The 20,477-nt window shown below is 44.7% G+C and overlaps 1 protein-coding gene and 1 long non-coding RNA gene across 3 annotated transcripts in view; one reads left to right on the plus strand and one right to left on the minus strand.

Annotated features, from left to right (window-relative positions):
• The window catches only part of MAML3 (mastermind like transcriptional coactivator 3), a 250,320-nt gene extending 230,812 nt beyond the window's left edge, over positions 1–19,508 (minus strand). For both annotated transcript variants that reach the window (XM_074867347.1, XM_074867346.1), the window contains exon 1: positions 17,992–19,508. In XM_074867347.1, the coding sequence (XP_074723448.1) occupies positions 17,992–18,426 (435 nt within the window). In that variant the 5' untranslated portion in view covers positions 18,427–19,508. The remainder of the gene's footprint in view (positions 1–17,991) is intronic.
• On the plus strand, positions 19,399–20,181 carry LOC141942990 (uncharacterized). Its single transcript, XR_012628798.1, has 2 exons — positions 19,399–19,483; positions 19,891–20,181. It is a non-coding gene; the product is annotated as an uncharacterized LOC141942990 (long non-coding RNA).
• The last annotated feature ends 296 nt before the right edge of the window (positions 20,182–20,477 follow it).

Raw genomic sequence — 20,477 nt, forward strand, 5'->3', positions numbered from 1 at the left:
AAGCGTACAGTGAATCTGCAAGCCTCTCATACCAGTCCATGTCAAAATAGGAAAAACAAATGCAGAAATACTAAATTACGTTTATTTTAAAGCCGTTGTCAAATCTTTCCCCCACCGCACAGAGTGAACAAGAGACACTGCACAAAGCGCATTGAAAGAAACCGCTGCAGAAAATTATGAAAAAATAAAATCAGAATATGCCACGTGGCGTATGAAAGGCACACACGTTTCATATAGCATCTTTTCTAAAGCATTTGCTCCCCTACCCGAAAACACTTCATTGAACAATTGAATTTTAGTCTCAGAAGGAAATATTAGTACTTTGGCCATTACTTTGATTTAATGAATTACATTTTAACACCTGGAGCAGATCTCAGTTGGATGGTCACCGAAAGTATGTATTATTTTATGAAACAATAATTAAAAAAAGACATTTCAAACATTAACCCCCAGTTTGAAAAGTTATGCATTCCCAACCATCTTAGAAAGGCTCTATAGAAACACACAAAAGGAAGGCAATTCGAATTAAAAATCATCACGCTCTTAGCAGAAGGTGAAGTGGGAAGCTGCTTCAGGGCTGCGTGCCAGCGGGCTCTGACAGGGAGCACCGCTCCAGCTCTCCCACACACCGTGCTGGGCTGCAGCCGGACTCACTCCCCTCACACAACTGCATCAGCAGTGGCCACCAGGCACGAAGGGAAGAAGTCCAGGCTGAAGCCAAACCGAGCTGCCCGGTGGCTGTCAGAATGGGTGCTTACATGACTTGGCACATGCCGGCAGCTTCACGGGACTCCCCGCAAGCTGGAAGGGAGCCAGAATGACCTCTCAGCTATTCTTCCTTCAGCTTCCAGAGAAGTTTGTATTCTTTCTCTTGTCTGACTCAATTTCCAGCAGTGGGTAAAGATTAAATAAATATCCAAGCTAAAGAACAAAAAGAGGTAATATAAAACCTTCCTTCCAATTAAAACTACTTCCTTTTACGTAAAACCCATCTCTTGCTTGTGGGCTGCTGACCAGCACATCGAACAATGAATAACAACGCGAGTGCACATCTCCTGCCTCCTAAGCCTCCTCGCAGCCCTGCCATAGCCTGGACAGCTGGCTATTTTTATGTCCAGGATGGGATGTGAGCTCAGGGCTTATTACCAAGGTTTTCCCCTGCATACAGTAGTAATTCTAAGGATTTTTTTTCTTTTTTAATTGTGGCAATGGACTCCAGATATTATACAACTATATAACATCTTACACGGTGTGAGAGATTTAAGTAATTTATTTGCTACCCTTAACTTGTATATTAAGAACACAATTTCAGCATTTGTAATTGTTTTGGTTAATCCTTTAAAGTACCTAATGTACTTGCTCATATGGATGTATTGAGCTAGTAAGTGTTTTTAATATTAAATATGGAAGAAAACAGCTTTTGATGCTCTTATTTGTCCTCCAGAAAAAAACAAAACCCTGGAACCATGCAAGTGAATGGATCAACCTATTGCTCAGCACATGCTGGTGGGGACCAGTGGAGTTCTGCCTCTCCCCTTGACCAGCAAACTGAGGTGCTTGGATGGATCTGACAGGACAACGGGGAACGACAAGCCAACAGTACGGCCCTCTCATTCCTTTTTACCTTGTGCTGTTGGTAGCACGAAGGGCCCTTTTCCCAGTGCTTCCTCATCTGCTGGACTAACACAGACAGGTGTTACTGCTCAAAAAAAGAGCTGGCATCACCTTGAGAAAAGGCAGTCAAACAAAAAAAGCCTGCTATTTTTGCCCATCAGGGTCTCCCCACCATGACAGGCTGTGCAGAATTAGCCCTTCCAAGTCAGTAGCTATTTGCTACAAAAAATTCAAGACGCATATTTTTTTGGTTGTCCTGAAGAAAACCTGCAGCCTTCATTACTGTGTGAGTCAGAATATATTTCTCCTAACATCACACCAAATGAAAATAGCTTCACATACCACCGCTGGGAAAGAGATTGCCACTTCTCCATTCCCACACATTCTGCTCAATGAGATGACTAGATTACAATCCAGTTTTCACAAAAGCAATGGTCTACCTCATAGAAGTTTCAGCCAGAAAGAATAAAGCTAACACTAAACAAATTTTTAAATATAGCCTAGTTCTGAAACTTCATCTCCCATATATGACTAAGCCATTATTGAGATAAATCCATATGCCAGTAATAGGGGGTACTGAACTGAAGCAGCCAGTAAAACCCTGCTGCAGAAACAGAGAGAGTTGTGTTGTGGGTTCCCCCCTCTCCCCCCACTTCCTTTGGAGGAATTAAACTAACTTAGCAGTGCCAGGATGAAAGGCCTTTGCAGAAAAATGATTTTGGAGGAAATGAAGACTTTTTGCAATCACATAATTTTCTTGAAGTGTCAGAGCCCTCCAATTCTTCAAACTTCCACCTTACAAACGGAAATTAAAAGTATGGTCCCAGTTGTCAAAACACACATTTACCATAAATAAATCCATTAGTCACTGCAAGGTTCTCTCTATATGAATTATACCGTCTTATGAGCAATTTCAGCGTGAGGCTACTGAACTGTAAAGACTAGCTGTACGTCTCTTCCCCAACACTTAAAAAACTAGTGCAACATCCTCTGCTACAAGGAATGATAGCCTTAGAGCAACATGACATATTTATTATTATAAAGCACTTGTGAAAGTATGTTTTCTTAATAAAAACTGAACCATCACTGAATATCATCTATGCTGAATGAAACCAATCATATAGTGACTGCACATAAATATACACACATAAATGAAATGTATGTACAGGTTTACTGTGAGGAATTAGAAACACAGTATTTATGTGCTTTTATGTCAGTTATACCACCCAGACAAATAACATCCACACACAAACACTGAGAATTCTGAAGATGTGGGTCTCTTCCCCTTGAAGGACAGACACAGGCCCCTACCACTTGAAGTAAAAGAAGTGGTCTGGTTTGCTCTCATAAATATTTTATCCTCTTTCTTTCTGTCAGAGCCCAGCCCACACACCTCAAGAATCATTTGAATCTAATCTCTCCTAAACTTGCAATAACGTCTTGCATTTGACATGTGTTTTTTAATGTCTGTATTAGTTTTTAATAGCTTACAATTTGTGGATCTTTAGCTTTCAGGGAGGGAGTGGGGGTTTCCCAGCAGAGATGCAGATAACTTTCAGAAATTTCCCATAAACAAATTGTTTTTCTTAACTGCCATTCACAGAGTATTGCATGATCCCACAAGTGTGCAGACTATATGCAGGAGATGACAACTCTGGATTTCTAAATTCCAGAGTTTAGAAATAAAAACTCTACATAGGGAGTATGGAGAAAACAGAGCCAAGAAGTGCTGACATCTGACAGAAAAAAAAAGTTATGAATAAAATAGTCTTTATAAATAGCTCAAATATAAGCAGTGAATCTGTATTTTTTTTTTTGGTGCAGTTTGCCAAAACTCAGTTTATTACAAGAATTAGCATAGTTCTTTATGCAAGTATTGGCTTCGGCCTGCCAGTAGTAACTTTCCAAGATATCCCCCCAAATTTGTTCTAAATATTACCACAAAGCTTCCACTTCTGTCTCCATGCATGTCTTTTACTTTGTTTCTTTTCTTACATGTTCTATGTCTCAAAGATGAGCTAAATGAAGTTAAATGACCTCTTTAATACCTCATTATACAAACAATCTCTTCACAACATAACAAAGAATAAGGGATTGATTTATACTGATATTTACGGAACAACAAAAGGAACAGAAGCAATACATAAAAACACAGCTGTCAATAACAAGAGAGGAAAATAAGCACACTATTACCTAATATTACCAAAATACATGAGACCTTCCATTTTGTTCTACAGTTCTAGGAGAACGAAAAGTGTCTCTCTCATGGTCTGGTGCATCCTACATCCTAGGTGTGAAACTCAATGGATTTTCCTCTGCTCTTGCAACACTAAGTGTCCATATAACTCTTTATCTTTACCTCAAGGTAAAGATACTTCTTGGAGAGGTAAACATTGTGCTGAAAATACATAGTCGGCTACAAATGCCCTTCTGCCAACTCCCTCAGATGAAAGAGGACAACTTTGTGACATAAGGTCCCTTACTGAAATTTCAGTATTATGAATGTTTACCAATTGAAGAATGTTGCCATCTCAGTATTATGACTGAAACATGAAATACTGCAGATAAAACTTAGTTCTGTCAACAACCCAAAAGATCCAAGTCTGCAAAGGGCATATTTTGGATCATACAAATCCTATTACAAAGCACTCTGAAGAGTTTTTAAGACATTCTTATGGAAAAACTCAGTCCTTTTGCCTGAAGACAGTAACGGCCCAAGTTACGCAGGTCCAAGTAGGTCTGATGAAACATGGCATTAATTTTCAAGCTCACCTGTTTAACAGTAGGCAACTCAGTTAACCACCCCAACGATCTGAAGTGCTAACCACCCACTTCGCACACTATGGCACAGACAGAATTGCTCAGCCAACAAGAGGACATGATTATAACTATGGCTTATTGCATTATCAAGTCTGTAAATCTTCTGAAAATCCTGGCTGTTTGCTGGTGCAGTTGACCTCAGGGACAGCTCATTCCCTTCTTTCCAAAAATATGAGACACTACCACCCAAGGGAAAGGAAATCTCTCATAGCTGTTTAGTAATACAAGGCCTGCGATGCACTCCTCAGCATTTCTCTCTATATCCATCAGAAAACAGGAATACAGTCAGCCACTAAACCACTGTACCTAAAATACCTAAAACACTTTCTTCTTGTTCCACTGGTTTGAGCAATATATGCATTGCCTTCTATCTGCTGTAGCAATCAAGTTTGTAAACTGGTTTATATTAGCAATGAGTATGTACACAGAGGGGAAAAAAGATACTGAAATGTAGCTTATTTTAGCAAAACAAAGTTAATCCATCAGGAGGAAAACTCACAGCACTTACTTAACCAATTTTAGAAACGTGTAAATAGGATTCAGACATAAAGGTCTTAAAATACACACATGTCCATTACTAATGTGTAAGAGGTCATTTGGGCAATGGTTTTCATGTGAAGTGCTGCAAGGAATTCCAAGGAATACGCAACAGGTAACTAAGAATAGCAAGCCTGCTGTCTGCAGGCTTACAATTGCTGAAAGATTGTAATTTAAATTCATTATCCATGCCACTGGAAAATGTTGAGAATTCCTCAAATCTGAACAAAACCAAAAAAAAGGTCACCACCTAATTTAACAACAGTGCAGAAAATCAGGTAGTATAACACACTGCAATGCTTTGATGGACATAACATCTGGGAAAGCAAGAAAACCCAACTCCAAACCAACTGATTTGCCCGATGTTTGCAGCCAACCATGCGTATGGCCCTGTTAAAAGCCCCAGCATCAAGGTCTACCTACTCAAGCTAGCAAAAGCTGAGTTCACTACAAGCACCTGTGCTCTCATTGACCAGCTGTGGTCAGCACTTGGTGAAGCCCACGTACATGGGCAGAAGCAAAGTTCTACTCTCCAGCCTGGTTCAACAAGTCCACTCTCTTATGTATTTTTGTCCTTCTGTTACAACCAATACCTGTTTTGCTCCACTCTGCCTACCCCAGTCTGAGTTCTGTCCATCCCCTGACCCACACTTTCTTCCTGGCTTCCCGTCCACTTCCCCTGGTCTTTGCATTTCTGATGCAGCACCTTCTTGTTTCTCCTTTCAAACTGGAAGGAGCTGACAGTGCAGAGAAGGCAAATTTTCTTATCTACCACTCTTAGGATGAATGGGACAGCAGCCCTTGAAAGCTGGGAGGAAGACGCTGGGGGAAGGACCTACCAAGTTCCTGCTGGTGTAAGCAGGAATATGCTCTGACATGCTCTGGGCCCACATGGGTACCTTCCAGTTGGTCTATCAGGGCTACAAGGAGACAGACTAAATCTTCAGCACGTGTTAGCAAGCAAACACTAAGCACATAGAAAGTATATTTTTTCCCCCACAGGTAATGAGATAGCTAATCTCCCTCTCCTCTGTTCCCACTGCTGCTAGAGGGACCACAAATGGCAGACCACAATGTGTAATTCAGATGTATTACAGTTTCTCATTGTAATGGTTTCAAGAACTTCCTAAAAGAGCAGGGAAAACAGTGTATTTTCCCCTAATTGTATTCTCAGATTAAACAAGTAAACCACTTTAGGCAAATTTCTCCCAAAATTTCCAACTAAGAAAAAACACCTTTGAAAATATAAGCAACTGAAAACAGGATTTTGGTGGTTTTTTTTTTTTAAAAAAAAAGTACTAGATGGCCTTGGGAAGGCAGCCTTATCATGGTCTACACGTGAGTGCAACAGCTGCAACACACAACCTCTGAGGGTGGTATTCAGATAGTTAGTTACAAAACTCTGTGATAAACTGCAATAACATATACATTTGCCTTTCTCATCTGCACTCAGGCTACTAATCCATCTCCACTAGGACAACTGTAGAGACAGCTATACTTGGCATTCTACCTTTTAAAACAGAAACTGGCAAAATCAACCAACCAAAAAAACCACCAACAAGAACAGCAAAAAACCCTCCGCTCCACAAACCCCCCAACCAATTAAACCAAGGGCAAATGCAATAAAAAGATCCTACGAAAAGTGAATTCTTGCAAAAATTCTGTCAGTGTGCATTATAAAATCAATAGTATATGGATCTTGTCTAGTAAACAAAAATATTATATTTGATATCACACTGACAGAAGTTTTATACAACCGTAGGCATTAAGTTTTCTCCCTTCGCAACAGGGAAGACATTTGATTCTCAGCTTAAATATTGACTCTTAAAACATGTAAGAACTGTATATTTGTAAAAAAAAAAATGCATCTCTGAATAACATGAAATACTTTTTATGAGTTTGTTTATGATACATTCCTCTACAGAGCCCTGGGTATATGACTTAATCACTGTTTTTCACTTACTGGCCTCAGTTATCTTCCTACATTTACAAACATCTAAGTTTGTAGATGAAGAGCTCAGAAAAGCTTCTCTTAAAAAAAAAAAAAAAAGAGGCACATTCTAAAAATGGGGAAAAAATATGAGGTGAAGTATACTTCACTTAAAATTTGTTATATATTCTACTGTTATTTGAGATGACCAGCACAATTTGCTCCTGCTATTACTTTAATGGGCAAGCTAGCCAGTCCAAATCTGTTCTGATAAACTCTCTATGTGACTTTACGACATATGTTCACCATGTGTTCACTATCCACAACAGATAAGTCACAGATTTGGGAAGTAAATAGTTTTGAAACCAAAACCAATGTCTTCCCAAGTAACCACTATTTTAACTTGACATATGGAACACACTGCATTAGAAATACCAATATTGCTAATACCGTTGTTTACCTGTTGTGCTAACAGACAGGTTGGATTTTAACCAATGAACTAATTCTGAAAGAAAGCATCTGAGAAAAGAGGACAAACAAAACCACCCCCCAACATCACTTAACCCCCCATCACTAACTTATTTGAAAATTAATTAAATCTCCTACACTAATTAGCATTCAAAGTACAATTTCATGAAAAATCCATTCAGAGAATTATAATTTACATCATCTTTACTAATTCTCATATTACAAAGCAAAATTGGCAGAAGTTGCTCCATCTGTGATTTTTTTTTGCCTGGACCACTTGGATAAAAATTATTATCATATTGCCCAGAGTTGGATTCAGATAGAAGGAAAATAAAACTATGTACAAGTATCTTTACCTTGGACACAGGAGCTACTTGAGTATTACCTCAAGTCCAATATGTAAGTGAAGGTATCACATTCCATATCTTTAACATGGGCCTTTTATAATTATTTTACCTAGTTTACTATTCTACATGGAGTTAAAATGAGCATAAACACATCTGAGTGGCCTGAACAAAAAATGCAATTACCATACTGTAAAGATCAAGCAATATCCTATTTTTCCCCTGTTTTATCAGAAAGACATAGACAAAGTTTATGAATTTTCAGAAGGGTATTAGGAAACAAGTGAAATATGAACACAAGCACCTTTTTCCCCCTCACAGGAAGGACAGTGGTCACCCACCTGATACAAGTGCACACTGTGGCCAACATGATGTCTTCTTTGGACTAGACTGGGGTGAAAAGGTATTCTCCTCAGCCTTCTTTACACTTTGGATCACCTCCTCATCCATAAAAGTATCAGCATTCCCAAAGACATTTCCAGTAATGCTCTGTCTGGTGTTCCATAAACTGCTTAAATATTTCACTCCCAAATTAACTACAGCAATGCACCACAACTACCAGGCTTCCAGCTGGGAGCCCATCAGAGGACGGACAGAGGACAAGGGCACAATTGCGGGGGACAGGCAGAGCTTATTTCACAGCTTTGCTGACATGGTACCTTCTGTCTCCCCTTTTCCTCTATTCCCTCTTTCCCAGCACCACGCTGTGCAGTTTCACCTTCTGCCAAAAAATAAACAGCGTTTTTCTCCTAGACAGGTAATTTTCCCGCTGGCTTAGTACCACCGAGGGGCTCACCAGGCCAGCACAAGCATAGGTATAGGACTGCAGCACGGAGGGGGGAGGAGGAGGAGACCACCCCATTTAATGGCAACAACTTGCTTCAGCTACCTCATCTAACTAACCCTAAGGCAACAACATGTTGAGAGACCATAAAGAGGTTAACTAGCTAGGTTTTCCAGAGACTGTAATGTTTTCAGTACCTGCATAATAAAGTTCTTGTATTGTATGCAGTGTGCCATGAGAATGTGGATATTTCATTTGGATAAACTACTTGAGAGGTAAACGCAACATGTTCTTACCAGTGGCTTTAAGTAGCATGAAATTTTAGAGTAAAAAGAGAGTGAGGGACAAGTCTGCCATTCCTGAGGAATCACTTTTTCAAGATAGTTGGTATTTTGACACAAAATGAAGACCACAAAACACCGTGTTTCTTGTATTCAAATATCCATAGCAACTATAAAGAAAGATGGTCTATGCCAACTTCCCAGAATCCCTCTCTGGCTGTAACTAGACTGCCATATACTTTATCACAGTAACAGGTATTTGGTGAGGGAGAGGTGAAGTTTTTAACGCCACTAGTCAAAATCAATTTTGGTTTTGCTATTCTATGCTCACAAATCTCCATTATCCCCACCCACCCCTGGCATTTCCCACAGCAAAAATGTTGCTGAGAAGGGCAGTAAACCCTAGTGTGAACATAAAGTTTTTTGGTTTGTTTTGTTGTAAATGAAATAGAGGAGAGGAAATAAATGGATTTTTTTTGTTGTTGTTTTGCATGATGTAGAATAAGTATTAAAATGGGTTAGAAGAAATAAGCCCCAGTCAACTTCCCTGGGTTGAAAAAATGTAAAGCCAAATTATCTCAGGTGAATTTTCAAAACAGGAGCAATCCAGCCTTTAAATAATCTTTCAGTCTACAAACTAGTTAGCACAAATTAGGAAAAAAGATAGCACTGCAGCCTCAGCATGGTATCTCCACTTCTACTGGAATGCAAAGACTGCAAGCTTAGCCCAGAAATGTGCTGTAATAGAAGGACCTGAAGATTATTTTGAACCATTACTTCATATCCAGCCATGGATTACATGCCAGTATGCTTCAGCCAATTTGGAGCTCAAACAATGTGGCCACCATTCAGTTACAGAAGTCTCCAGTCTTCTGTATGAGTCCGCTGAAGTCTTCAAAGCTACATTACCTGCTTCAATGACAACTAAAAATATGTATAATGAATAGAGATACTGCTTGCCAAAAACATCATTAAATATCGGTTATTTAATGTCAGTACCGGTTTTCCCTATGCTGCCTCAGTTATGCACTGGAATGCAATCCAGAGAAGTCAGAACAACAGCCACCAGCTTCAGAGACAAAAATGAACAGCAGCAAAAATCACAGCTGAAATGTAACAATCTTTTTAGCAGCCTAAAGACAAGTACTGCCAGCTAAGGCAGTCATATTTTAAAGTAATTTTCTCAAATACTAGGCAGTCTGTAACCACAATATTCTGCATAAACAGAAGTGGTAGGAAACGCTACAATTTCTCTTTCGGATAAGTACTGGTCTATCCTCCTTAATGTAAGGAAATATCTCAAACGATTAAAAAACTCCAATACTTTCCAGAGCTCTTCCAGTGTCTCATCTGCCACCTCCCTTCCTCCTTTAGATTAAACACAATGAAGAAGTGCCAAAACATCACAGTGGATTAGATATGAGCTAAAGGAAAGAGAAAGAGGCTAAAAATACAGAAAACGGGTCATATCAGTGGTTCTTAAACTTATCGGACTAGTACATCCCCTTTCACGATCAAAACCGATTACTGATCATAAATCCTTTCACTTTGTCTTGCAGAGCAGTTTAAAAACCATTGTATATATACACGTCTACTGATTTATATAAACACACATACATAGGCATATTGGCTTCTTGTTGTGATAACGCCCAGGGTCAGACTAAGGTTAAGGACCAATCCCCTGCTCTTTACCTAGGTACACAATATCCAGTGACTTTCTGAACACGCCTGAGATTTTCACAAGCAGCATAAAGAGGATGCAGAAAAGCTACACCTTCACTGCAGCACTTAACAGCTGTTCCCCTGAATCTAAAGACCAGAGGAAAATGAAGCTGAATTGTTTTATTAAACCTGAAATGCTCCTGTATGGCACACAGTTAAAGCAACTAAGTAGGGAATAGACTAAAGTGTGAAGAAGGGAGGAGAGGAAGAGGCACAACCCAATAGCCCCACCTTCAATCAGTTAAAATGCAACTCCACCAAGCTTCAGCTGTTGAGAGCTGAGAACCTTACAGAGCCCTCTATGAAAACCTTACAGAAAGCGGCCTTGATAAAAAACAAATATGGGAAAGAAAATCCTCGAGCTGTTGATCTTCCTGTTTATTAGCTTGGTTATTCTGAAAGTCATCAACTCAAGACTCTTTTCTACTCTATGTATGCTGTGGTTGTGCAGACCTGACAACAAGCAAACAGCAGTAGATCATCCATGCTACCAACAGCACTGCAGCGTTAGCGTTAGCCTTAGCAGTTACACAAAGGTAAAGAAAATGCAAAGTTCCTACAGGCGCGGATGCACTTCTCTCTTCTCTCAGGTCAACTAAAGATTAAAGTATTCTTATCTCCTTGCCAATTTTAACTGTATGTGGTGACAAACAAAATCAATACATAAGAGGAAAGTCTTGAAAAAAGGCAGCTCAACCCCTTCCTGTAAGCACAAAACTTCAGCAGCTGCTATCTTATTAACTACTGCAAGTTTAAAAAGACATTTTCTCTTACCCCTATGAAACTGGGTTTGAAGTATTCAAAAAGCAAACAGGAACAGTCTGCGATGACTTTTGAGCTACAAACATTGTGTAACTGAAATGTGTGAGGGGGAAGCAAAAGAGTAATCAAAGTTACATGATTTTGTGAATCACCATCTTAGACAAACTAGGAAAATAAATACTTTGAAGTGCTAAGACTCCCAAATTCCCACTGAACATACAAGTACGTTGCTGATCCGAACAGCCTGTGAGATCCCAGACTGGGAAACTGATTACAGGGTCGTAACTTCAGCCAGAGATCACACCTCACATTTCAATTCTCAAAAGGATACACTTAAAGGATTCCAGTCAGCAGTTCCTGGCTGTCAGACCTGTCCTTAAACCTCCGCTAATCCAAGCACATCTCTCAGATGAATTATACATATGCAACCAAATGTCATATACATGCAAGTGCTTAAGTAAAAATGAACTCTAGCTCCTTTACTACTTACAGCCTCTCCTGTTTCAGTGTCTATATTCAGGAACAGAATCATGTGTACTGGCACCAGGTGCTACTTAGCTCAGGTAAAATGTATGCTACTAGGTGAGCATGTTTTAACTAATAGGTCCCAGATGTTTATCCCGGGATAAAGGTGAAGTTTCACAAGAGGATTAAGGTGTTGTAAGACTGTGCTGCCCACGGGACAGACAGTCAAACACATCATGGATCTAATCCAGCTGAAAACTAACCCAGAAGAAAAGGGAGGAATGTGTCTGTCCTTCCTGTCTGCTCGGTGACCCAGCTGAGAGCGGGGGTACATGAGCGAGAGCTAGTGTTAGCATTAGCAAAGGGAGGCAGCAAGAAAACATGGCCACTGACAAGAGCATGAAAGACGAGACTTCCTCAGTGGCAGCAGCTCAGGTTTACACCAGCTTAAGTCACTTGTGAAGCCTTAAGCTTTAGGTCAAGTTACTGTAAATTTAGGTTAACCTAAATGCAACCAATTGTCCTAACACAATCACATGTTAATATTTTTGGCTCTGTGCTAGCAGAATGAGTTTTGGACATGTTCCAGCCAAAGTTGTTCTTCCTGAAGTTGACAATGGCTAGAACTTCACTACAGGACTTTCAACACGTGCTGTTTGGTCAATCTGAAGCTTAGACTTCAGTATGGCTGGCTACCGGATGTCAAAATACAACTTGCCCTGCTCCAGCTATGGCTCATCATAACCCATCCCACTATCTTTTAAAGGGACACGCTTTCTACCAGAGCATATAAAAAATCATTAGAGGCCAGTAGTGCTTGAAGTGAAGAGTCTCTCCATTCCTTTCAGTTTGCTAAACTGAAACCTATTGTGCTGACTAGCTGCGAAAGGAGGGCAACACAAAAACTCCTTGTCCTAAAGGACAGTAATCACTCAGGAGCATCAAGCATGAGTTGGTATGAAAAGGAGAAGAAAAATGGGAGAGGCTGTGGAGTAAGAAAGACACCAAGATCCACCCTTATAGGAAGAGCAAAATAAAAAGGGTTACATGATGACTCCTCCTATGATGCATATGAAAGAGAAGGAGCATTGCTGGCCTGGGATTTAATTCTGGTATCATCCCAGTTTTGCATTTACTACTGAGCTTACCCCAGTGTAAGCAAGATCAGACATAGCTTATTAACTGAAGAAATGCTTAATCCTACTTAGTCATCAAGCATGAGTAAGGGCTACAGTATTTGACCTCTTGTGAAAAATAAAAAGAAACACCTGAAAAATCATCTTTCTTTTTCACCTTTGCAAGGCTAGAGAAATAGACGTTTCCTACAGTGTAACTGATGAGCTCCTGAGCACCTGTAAAGCAAGTTAAATGGCAATATTACACGAGAAAGAACACAAGAAATGTGCACAGATTTATGAACATACACACAGGTATGTATTAAATACAGCAGATGTAAGCTTTAAAAAACTACTCACAAGACTAACAGCATTCTTCGGCACTCAATTTCATTAATGACATTATCCATGAATCACTAAGACAAATTAAGAAGTTACATTTTTCACTCTGGATACCTTTTTCAACAAGAAAGAAAGACTGGGGGGCAGGGGGGAAACTACTTTTCTGTGGTAGAACGTCTGCCAACATGGAAGAGATATAACCAGATTTCTATAATTCTGAACATGTCATTCTGTCCCTACACAAAGCAAGCTGAAAGGATCTCCCTTCCCTCAGGTAGAAGGGCAATGTGACCATCAACTTCCATGAGGCAGTGCCTTAGCCCAGAATGGGTAAAAAGAGGTATTGGAAAATACTGTATTTTCCAGCCATGTTTTTTCTAACTTTATAAACTAATTCTGAACTGGCATAGTATGCTTTGGCAGGGGAACAGAAAAGATGATCTAATAGGTCATTTGACTTCCGTCACTAATTTCTGTGATCTAAATAACATTTTATGTTTACAGTGTTTAAAACTCAATTTCCTAAGGACTGGTTTTAGGGTTAGAAGTGGTCACTATGACAGTAGCTATCAAACTCATGATGATGCTAAATAAGAAAAGTCTTAAGGAGCTTTTAAGATAGGAAAAAGTAGCTCCAGCCCCTTTATGCTTCACAGTAGAGCTCAGATGCAAATAAACGCGCATTAGGCGGTAAATACGGTAAGTACAGATGTAGTGTTTCATTGGACAAAAGAATGACAAAAATGCACAATAAGAACAGCAGTGTCAGGGATAAGAAACAGAGGTGATACAACTTGCAATACTTATTACATATTTGGCTACCTATTGTATACTTGGCTGTTTATTATGTACTAAATATACATTATTTATTTTATATATAAGGTGTGTATGTGTATACACACACACAATATCTCTGAACCACACGCAATAACATGGATGCAGAGCCAGAAGACTCTTGCACTTAAAGGAGGAAACAAGGCGGCAGATTAGCTCACAAAGAACCAAAGAAGTGAAATAACATGTTGATATTTCCTGGAACCAGTCCGAAGATGAGCAGCAGAGTTTTGGATGGGCTGCAAATTTTCCCAATACTTCCTCTGAAAACCAAGCTGGTACAGCATTCTAATAATCTACCTCAAAGGCATGGAAAACAACTTTGGCTTTTGCCAGGTTGAATTGGCGGCGGGGGACGTGGTGGAAAAAGGTCCTCCCAGACATTTATAAACAATTTTAATTTTTGTTGTGCATGTCCCAATCAATGCCTGTATGGGAACAAACTCGTTCTGAAACCCACTATTATCCTCAAGCAGAAGAGATTGAAATAGTTATAAATCCAGATATTTCAAAATTCAGCAAGTGAAAACTCAATCTGTAACAAGACACAAATTCAGAGTAGATCAGCAATTCATGAAATACAGCCAAGCCCATGCTCCTACATCCCCTTTTGAAAAAAAGGCTCCCATTGATAACTGCCTGTCAGTTGACATAGAGTCCTAAACAGTGGAAACTGCATAATCCCTTTCATGAACTCGAGGAGTGAGGGTGTAAACTGCGGGGGAGGTGACAAGGAGCATTGTACAGACTGGATAGCTTGTACTCTGTCAAACGAAGAAAACCAGGGTGCATGTCTTTAAATAATCATCTTCTGAAGATGTTTTTTACCCAGCTTGCTGAAGGGCACCTCAGCACATGTGCCAGCACCAGCTTCTGAGAGGGTCTGTTGGGCGACGGGCTGCTGGGACCCAGCACAAGTCTCCTCTCCCTTCTCAGTATCTCTTGACTGGGAGAGGGACACACACACAGTGATAATACTTTCTTTTGATTTGCCCTGATAAAAAAAAAAAAAAGAATTAGAAGCAGTATTTCTTGCTATCCTCATTGTAGTTGTCATTTAATCCTGACTGCCTTGTTTCCAAATTGTGCAGTTTAATAATATGAGGGAAGAGTTTAATGATGATTTTGTGTGAAGAGTAAAGCAGTAGCAGATCCGTACGATTGTTCCACAGTAAACATCTCTGCTAGAATTTACCAGAGAATAAAGAAAGGGAGAAAACCCCAAAATGTAGTATACTGTTTTCTCACGCCAAAAGAAAATGTTAAATAAAGTTGAATTGGTTTGGTAAGTAAAAATTACAATGCACATAAACAGTGAAACTTAGCAAACTGTTATGAGTGCTAGAAATGAAGAAGTTTCCTTTTTTTCTTTTTTGTACTATAAAAAGCATAAGTCTCAAAGAAAATACTTGTCAATTGCTTTAAGAGGAGCAATTTCTCAGGTTTTATGTATTACTTCCATGTACATAAATGTTCCCCAACGTTCTTAGACACTAGGCAAAAATCATAATTAATGCTCTACAAGTGAAACAAAGCAGATAATGTTTCTAAAATTTTTGGCAACATTTGTGTACACATTCTTAAAGAAAGAAAAGGTTGATGGAAATGGGTCATTTTTTTATAAAGCATTAGAATTTCTCTTTCTAAGATGAAAAGCCTAGCGCACATTGAGTACGTTTAAATAGCGTGGGGATTGTAGCACAAATACTGAGTTACGGTGAATTTCATAGCAGACTGCCCTTGAATTGGGCTACTCTCGGCTCTGCAAGTGTCCCAACCTGAAACAAATTAATAACAGTAAGAGCTGTAACTGCATTTCCTCCTTTTGTTACTTTGTTTCCACAACTTTCACATTATAGCATGGCTTTGTATATCTGCCCCAGATCTTCAAGGGAAGGCCAACAAATGAGAGACTTCACTGAAGATCCCGGCCTTTGATGCTCCAGCATGGGGTTTGGAAAGAAGGGGAAAGGACAAGGCACCACTCGCGAGGGCCCAGAAGGACGAGAGCTGTTCTGGAGCTGGATGTGCACCCCACGATGCTCCCCGGGAGCACAGTCCCCCCCCTCGGAGGTCTCCTGAGCCTCCAGCCCTTTTCCCCCGCCTTGTGGAAATGACACGGAGCGTGAAAGGGGTTTGAGGGCAGTTTGGCTGACGGCGGATAGTCCCTGCTCACGGAGTTTGAGCGGCGACTCAGTCGCTGCCGCTGGAGCAGCCCCGGGCCGAGGCAAAGCGCGTTAGGCGCGCGCCTACAGCCTCAGTCCCGCGGGAAGGACGAGAGATCGGCTTGTGCCTCGCCGGTGACACCAGGAAAGCAACAAGATGTCAGTGAGGTTTTTCTGCTTCCTGTTTGCGAAGCAACACACACACACACACACAGAGACACACTCACTCCCGCTCCCCCCCCCCCCCCCCCCCCCGCTTTGTGCGGCTCCTGCCTGCGCCCTGGCTCCCCCCCACCCCCGCTCCCTCCTCGCCCTCCCCGGCTCCCCAGGAGGCGTCCAGCTCCTCCGCCGGGGGATGAACCGGGGCAAAGGCGGGGGGGTGGGGTTGGCTACGGCTGCGCCCGGCGCTGAGCTTTTGTTTGCCGCTGGCGAAGCGATCACCACCTCGTCGCCCTCCGTGAGGTAGCGGGGCTGGGGGGCGGACAAAGCGCCCGGTAGGACGGCGGGGGGGTGGGGGGCAGAGGGGAAGGGTGCTGCCCGCCGGCCTGCGCGGCGTCACCCAGGGGAGGAGCGGCGGCACGGCCAGGGGAGGACAGCCTCGGCGCGGCCCAAGATAAACACATCGCTCCCTCCTTTCACATACGGGGCGGGGAGCCGCCACCACCACCGCCGGGACGGCCGCCTCCTCGCCGCTTTGTCACGGGAGACCCCCCCCCACGCGGGGGCCGGCGGCAGCTGCCGCCCTCCCGGACCCTCCCGCACAGCCGCGCAGCAGGGGAGGGCGAGAGGGAGGGACGTGCGAGGCTTGTAAACCACACGCTGCCATCGCACCTCCCCTCCTTCCCTCCCTCCTCCCTCCCTCCTCCCCGCCGCCCATTGTGCGCCCGGCAGACGGCGAAGCCCCAGCTGCCCCGTGCCCGCCCCCGAGCGTCGGGCACCCCCCACCCCGCCCGCCCCCCTGGCACGGCGGGACACGGCGGGACACACACGCGTTCCCCCCCCAGCTGAGTGGCCCGCTCGCCCCCGCCGCCACCCCACCAGAACGACGGGCGGCCGCGACCTGCTATAAATAAGGCTCAGACGGAGCGGGGGGGGGGGGGGGGGGGGCGGCTCCCCCCGTACCTCCTTTTATTATTCATCATCGGTGCAGCCTGGGAGTGGGAAACTCCGCTTCCTACTTGCCGCTACGCTCCTACCGGCTCAGCCCCCGCCCCCTTTCCCCCCCCCCTCCGCTCCTCGCTAAGCTCCTTAAAACCCAAGGAAACTTTAGGAAGCGATTCAGCTTGCGTGGGGAGCCGGTCTCCTGCGCAGCCCACGCGAGAAACCTGCCCAACTTTTCCTCCTGCCTTCACCCCAGCCTGCGGGGCCAACTTCCACCTTCCTCCGCGGCGGGATTTAAAAAGGCGGTCAGAGAAATAGCCCCACGCCCCCCCGCGCGGAAAAGCCGTGGCGAAACACGCACGCACGCAAAACCCTCCTCTGGCTCTGCCTCTTCGGCAACCCACGGCGCACGCCCGGCACCGCTCCTTCCCTCTTCCCCCGGGGGGGGCAGCTCTTCCCTTCTGAAAGAGACGGGGGGGAAAAAAAGTTTGTCCGCTCACCTCCCCCCCCCCCCCCGAGAAGTTGCGAAGGCAGCCGGCAGCCCCCCCCAGCCGGGCCGGCGGCCCTGCCACCGCCGAAGCGGAGCCGAGCGCCGTCCCCCCTCTATCCAGAAAACAACGGGGGCGACCTGCAGCTCATCCCGCGGAGCGGACAGCGAACCCCCCCCCCCCCCCCCCCGCTCCCCGCGCCGACCCGCATCCCCTCACCATGATCAGCGTGTGGTTCCTCTGCTCGGCCGCGGCAGGCTCGGCATCCTGCTGCTGTTTGCTCTGCTGCTTGCCGGGGCCGGTGCCGGTACCGGTGCCGGTTTTCTTGGCCCTCTGCTCCAGGGTGCGCTGGTAGAGGCTCACGGTGTCCCTGCGCTCCAGCTCCAGCTGCTCCGCCTGGGCTTGCTGGTACCTGCTCTCGCAGTTGACATGGTGCCGGCGGCAGCCCTCGATGCGCTGCCTCAGCCGCTCCACCACCGTGCTGTGCTTGGGAATGCCGCCGCTCGGAGCGTTATTGTTACCGGGAGCACCGTGGGGAGCGCTGGTAACCCCGAGCCCGGCCCCGCCGGCCCCGCCGAGGCTGCTGGTCAGGTTATTGTTGATGCAGATACTGCTGCCGTTGGCGGCGGCAGCGGGGGCTGCGAAATCCCCCATCCTCTTCCCCGGGCACACTATTTTGGAAGAACTTTTTACCCTCCCCTTCGCACACACACAGTCTCCTCCGGGGTCCTGATGGGATACTTTTTAGAGAAACGGGGGGGAGGGGGCACCACCATGTATCAGGGAAACAGCGATCCCAAGCAAATGTTTCTCTTTCCCCCCAGCCAATCCCTCTCGAGAAGCTCCAAAACATTAAAAAGAGGGGGGGGGGGGGGGGGGGGGGGAAGGGAGGGAAATAAAGAGAGAAGGTGCTAAAAGGTTATCACCAGCAACACAACCAACAACCCCCCCCCCCAAAATAAATTAAAAAAAAAAAAAAAAAAAAGAAGCTCAACAAACTAAGCAGCAGCAATTCGGGTAGCAAACTCCAGGAGATATCAGGCCAGTTCCTTTCCTCCTTTTTCTTTTTTATAATCCATTATTTCAAAATAGATTCCGTGAGATTTGCGGAGATTTTGCCAAAAGCCTTCTCTCCCCATGTATAAAGAGAAACACACGCGCCCCTCCACACGCACACCCCCACCCCGTGCACACGCACGTTCGCACACACACATCCAAGCCCAAGCACACGCGGGGCACCCACGGCACACTCACTCGCGCTCCCCGGCATCAAAAGACAGGCAAAGCCGCTTTCTTATTGTATTTTCCTTCTAGAAAAAAAGTTTGGGTGTTTATGCCGCACCGCGTTCGCAAAGTACTTTGGCTGCTCAGCTGCATTTCAACAGGAACCTAAATAGCAAATCCTCGGGCTGGGGGAAGTAAACACATGAACAATCCGGGCCGAGCTGGGAGAAAAAAAAAAAAAAAAGTAGAGCTCTGTGAAGTCTTTGCGAAACGCCGAGCTGCTACAGCCTAACGCTTCGCTCTGCCTTGCTTGCTGCCTCGCTTGCTTGCTGCTGCTGCTCCTCCTGCCACCATCACAATGATCAAACGCTCTCCACCTCCTCCACCTCCTCCTCCTCCATGCCAGCGGAGTGATACCAGGGCAGGAGCGCGCAGTAAACACCGCGGCGGCAGCTCCTGCGGGCCGGGAGGCAGACCCGGGGACAAGGTGCAAAACCCGGCGCGGACGGCGCCCGCCAGGAGCGGACATGGCGCTCCCCCCACCACCCCCCCCCCCCAACCCCCGCTCCGCGCTCCCGCCCGGCAGCAGCGGGGCGGGCTGTCCGCAGGCGCGGAGCGGCGCGGAGGCCGCCACCTGCCGCCCCTGGGGCTCCCCCTGCGCCGCGCTGGGGGTGGGTAGCGGCTGCCCTGAGCGCCGGCGCTGGGGGCGCGGAGGAGCGGACGGGAGCGCCCCCCCCCCCCCGTCCCCGTCCCCGTCCCCTCCCCGGGGCGGCGTGTGCCGCGCTGCCCCTCCGTGTCAACTGTTGCATAATGGGGGGGGGGGGGGGGGGGGGGGCAAGCGCGGAGCCCCGCGCCTCCCGGACACCGGGCTGAACTTTCTATTTTAAACAACAGAAGAAACATGACACGTTGGGCAGGAACGTTTTTCCAGGCGAGCGGTGGCTGCCTCCACGGAGAGGCGCGGGTGATGAACGGGTCGAGAATAACATCCCGGGAAGCCAGTTTTGAACCGTTTTCCAACGCTATTGCACGCACAATTTTAATTGATGGTTAGTTCCTAACTAGCACCATGAGCTGTGCTGTATTTTTATTTTTTTTAATACACCTATATAAACCAGAATTATGTCGGAGAGACACCCTTGTTCTCTAAACGTGCAGCTGGAAATAAAGAAAATTGGGAACTCATACATTAGTCATGAGATCTGATTTGAGCCATCTTCATTTCTGCCACTGCAGATTAGCACAGGATACTATTTCTAAGCTACTGACGGCGGTAAAGACATGGCTTTGTCTTCTTTAAGTGCTCGGCAATATGAAATTTGGTTTTAATTTCATTCTGATTGCAGCAATTCCTGACTGTGTCGAGATGAAAGATAATAGTGCACAAATAAAATTAGTAATTAATACCTTCCCTGCGTTGTGACTAAGGAGCATGTCTTTGCTCCCCCACCCCCCCACCCCCCCCCCCTTAAAACTTTTCT

The sequence above is a fragment of the Strix uralensis genome, chromosome 4 (assembly GCF_047716275.1).
Source record: "Strix uralensis isolate ZFMK-TIS-50842 chromosome 4, bStrUra1, whole genome shotgun sequence".
Lineage (NCBI taxonomy): Eukaryota > Metazoa > Chordata > Aves > Strigiformes > Strigidae > Strix > Strix uralensis.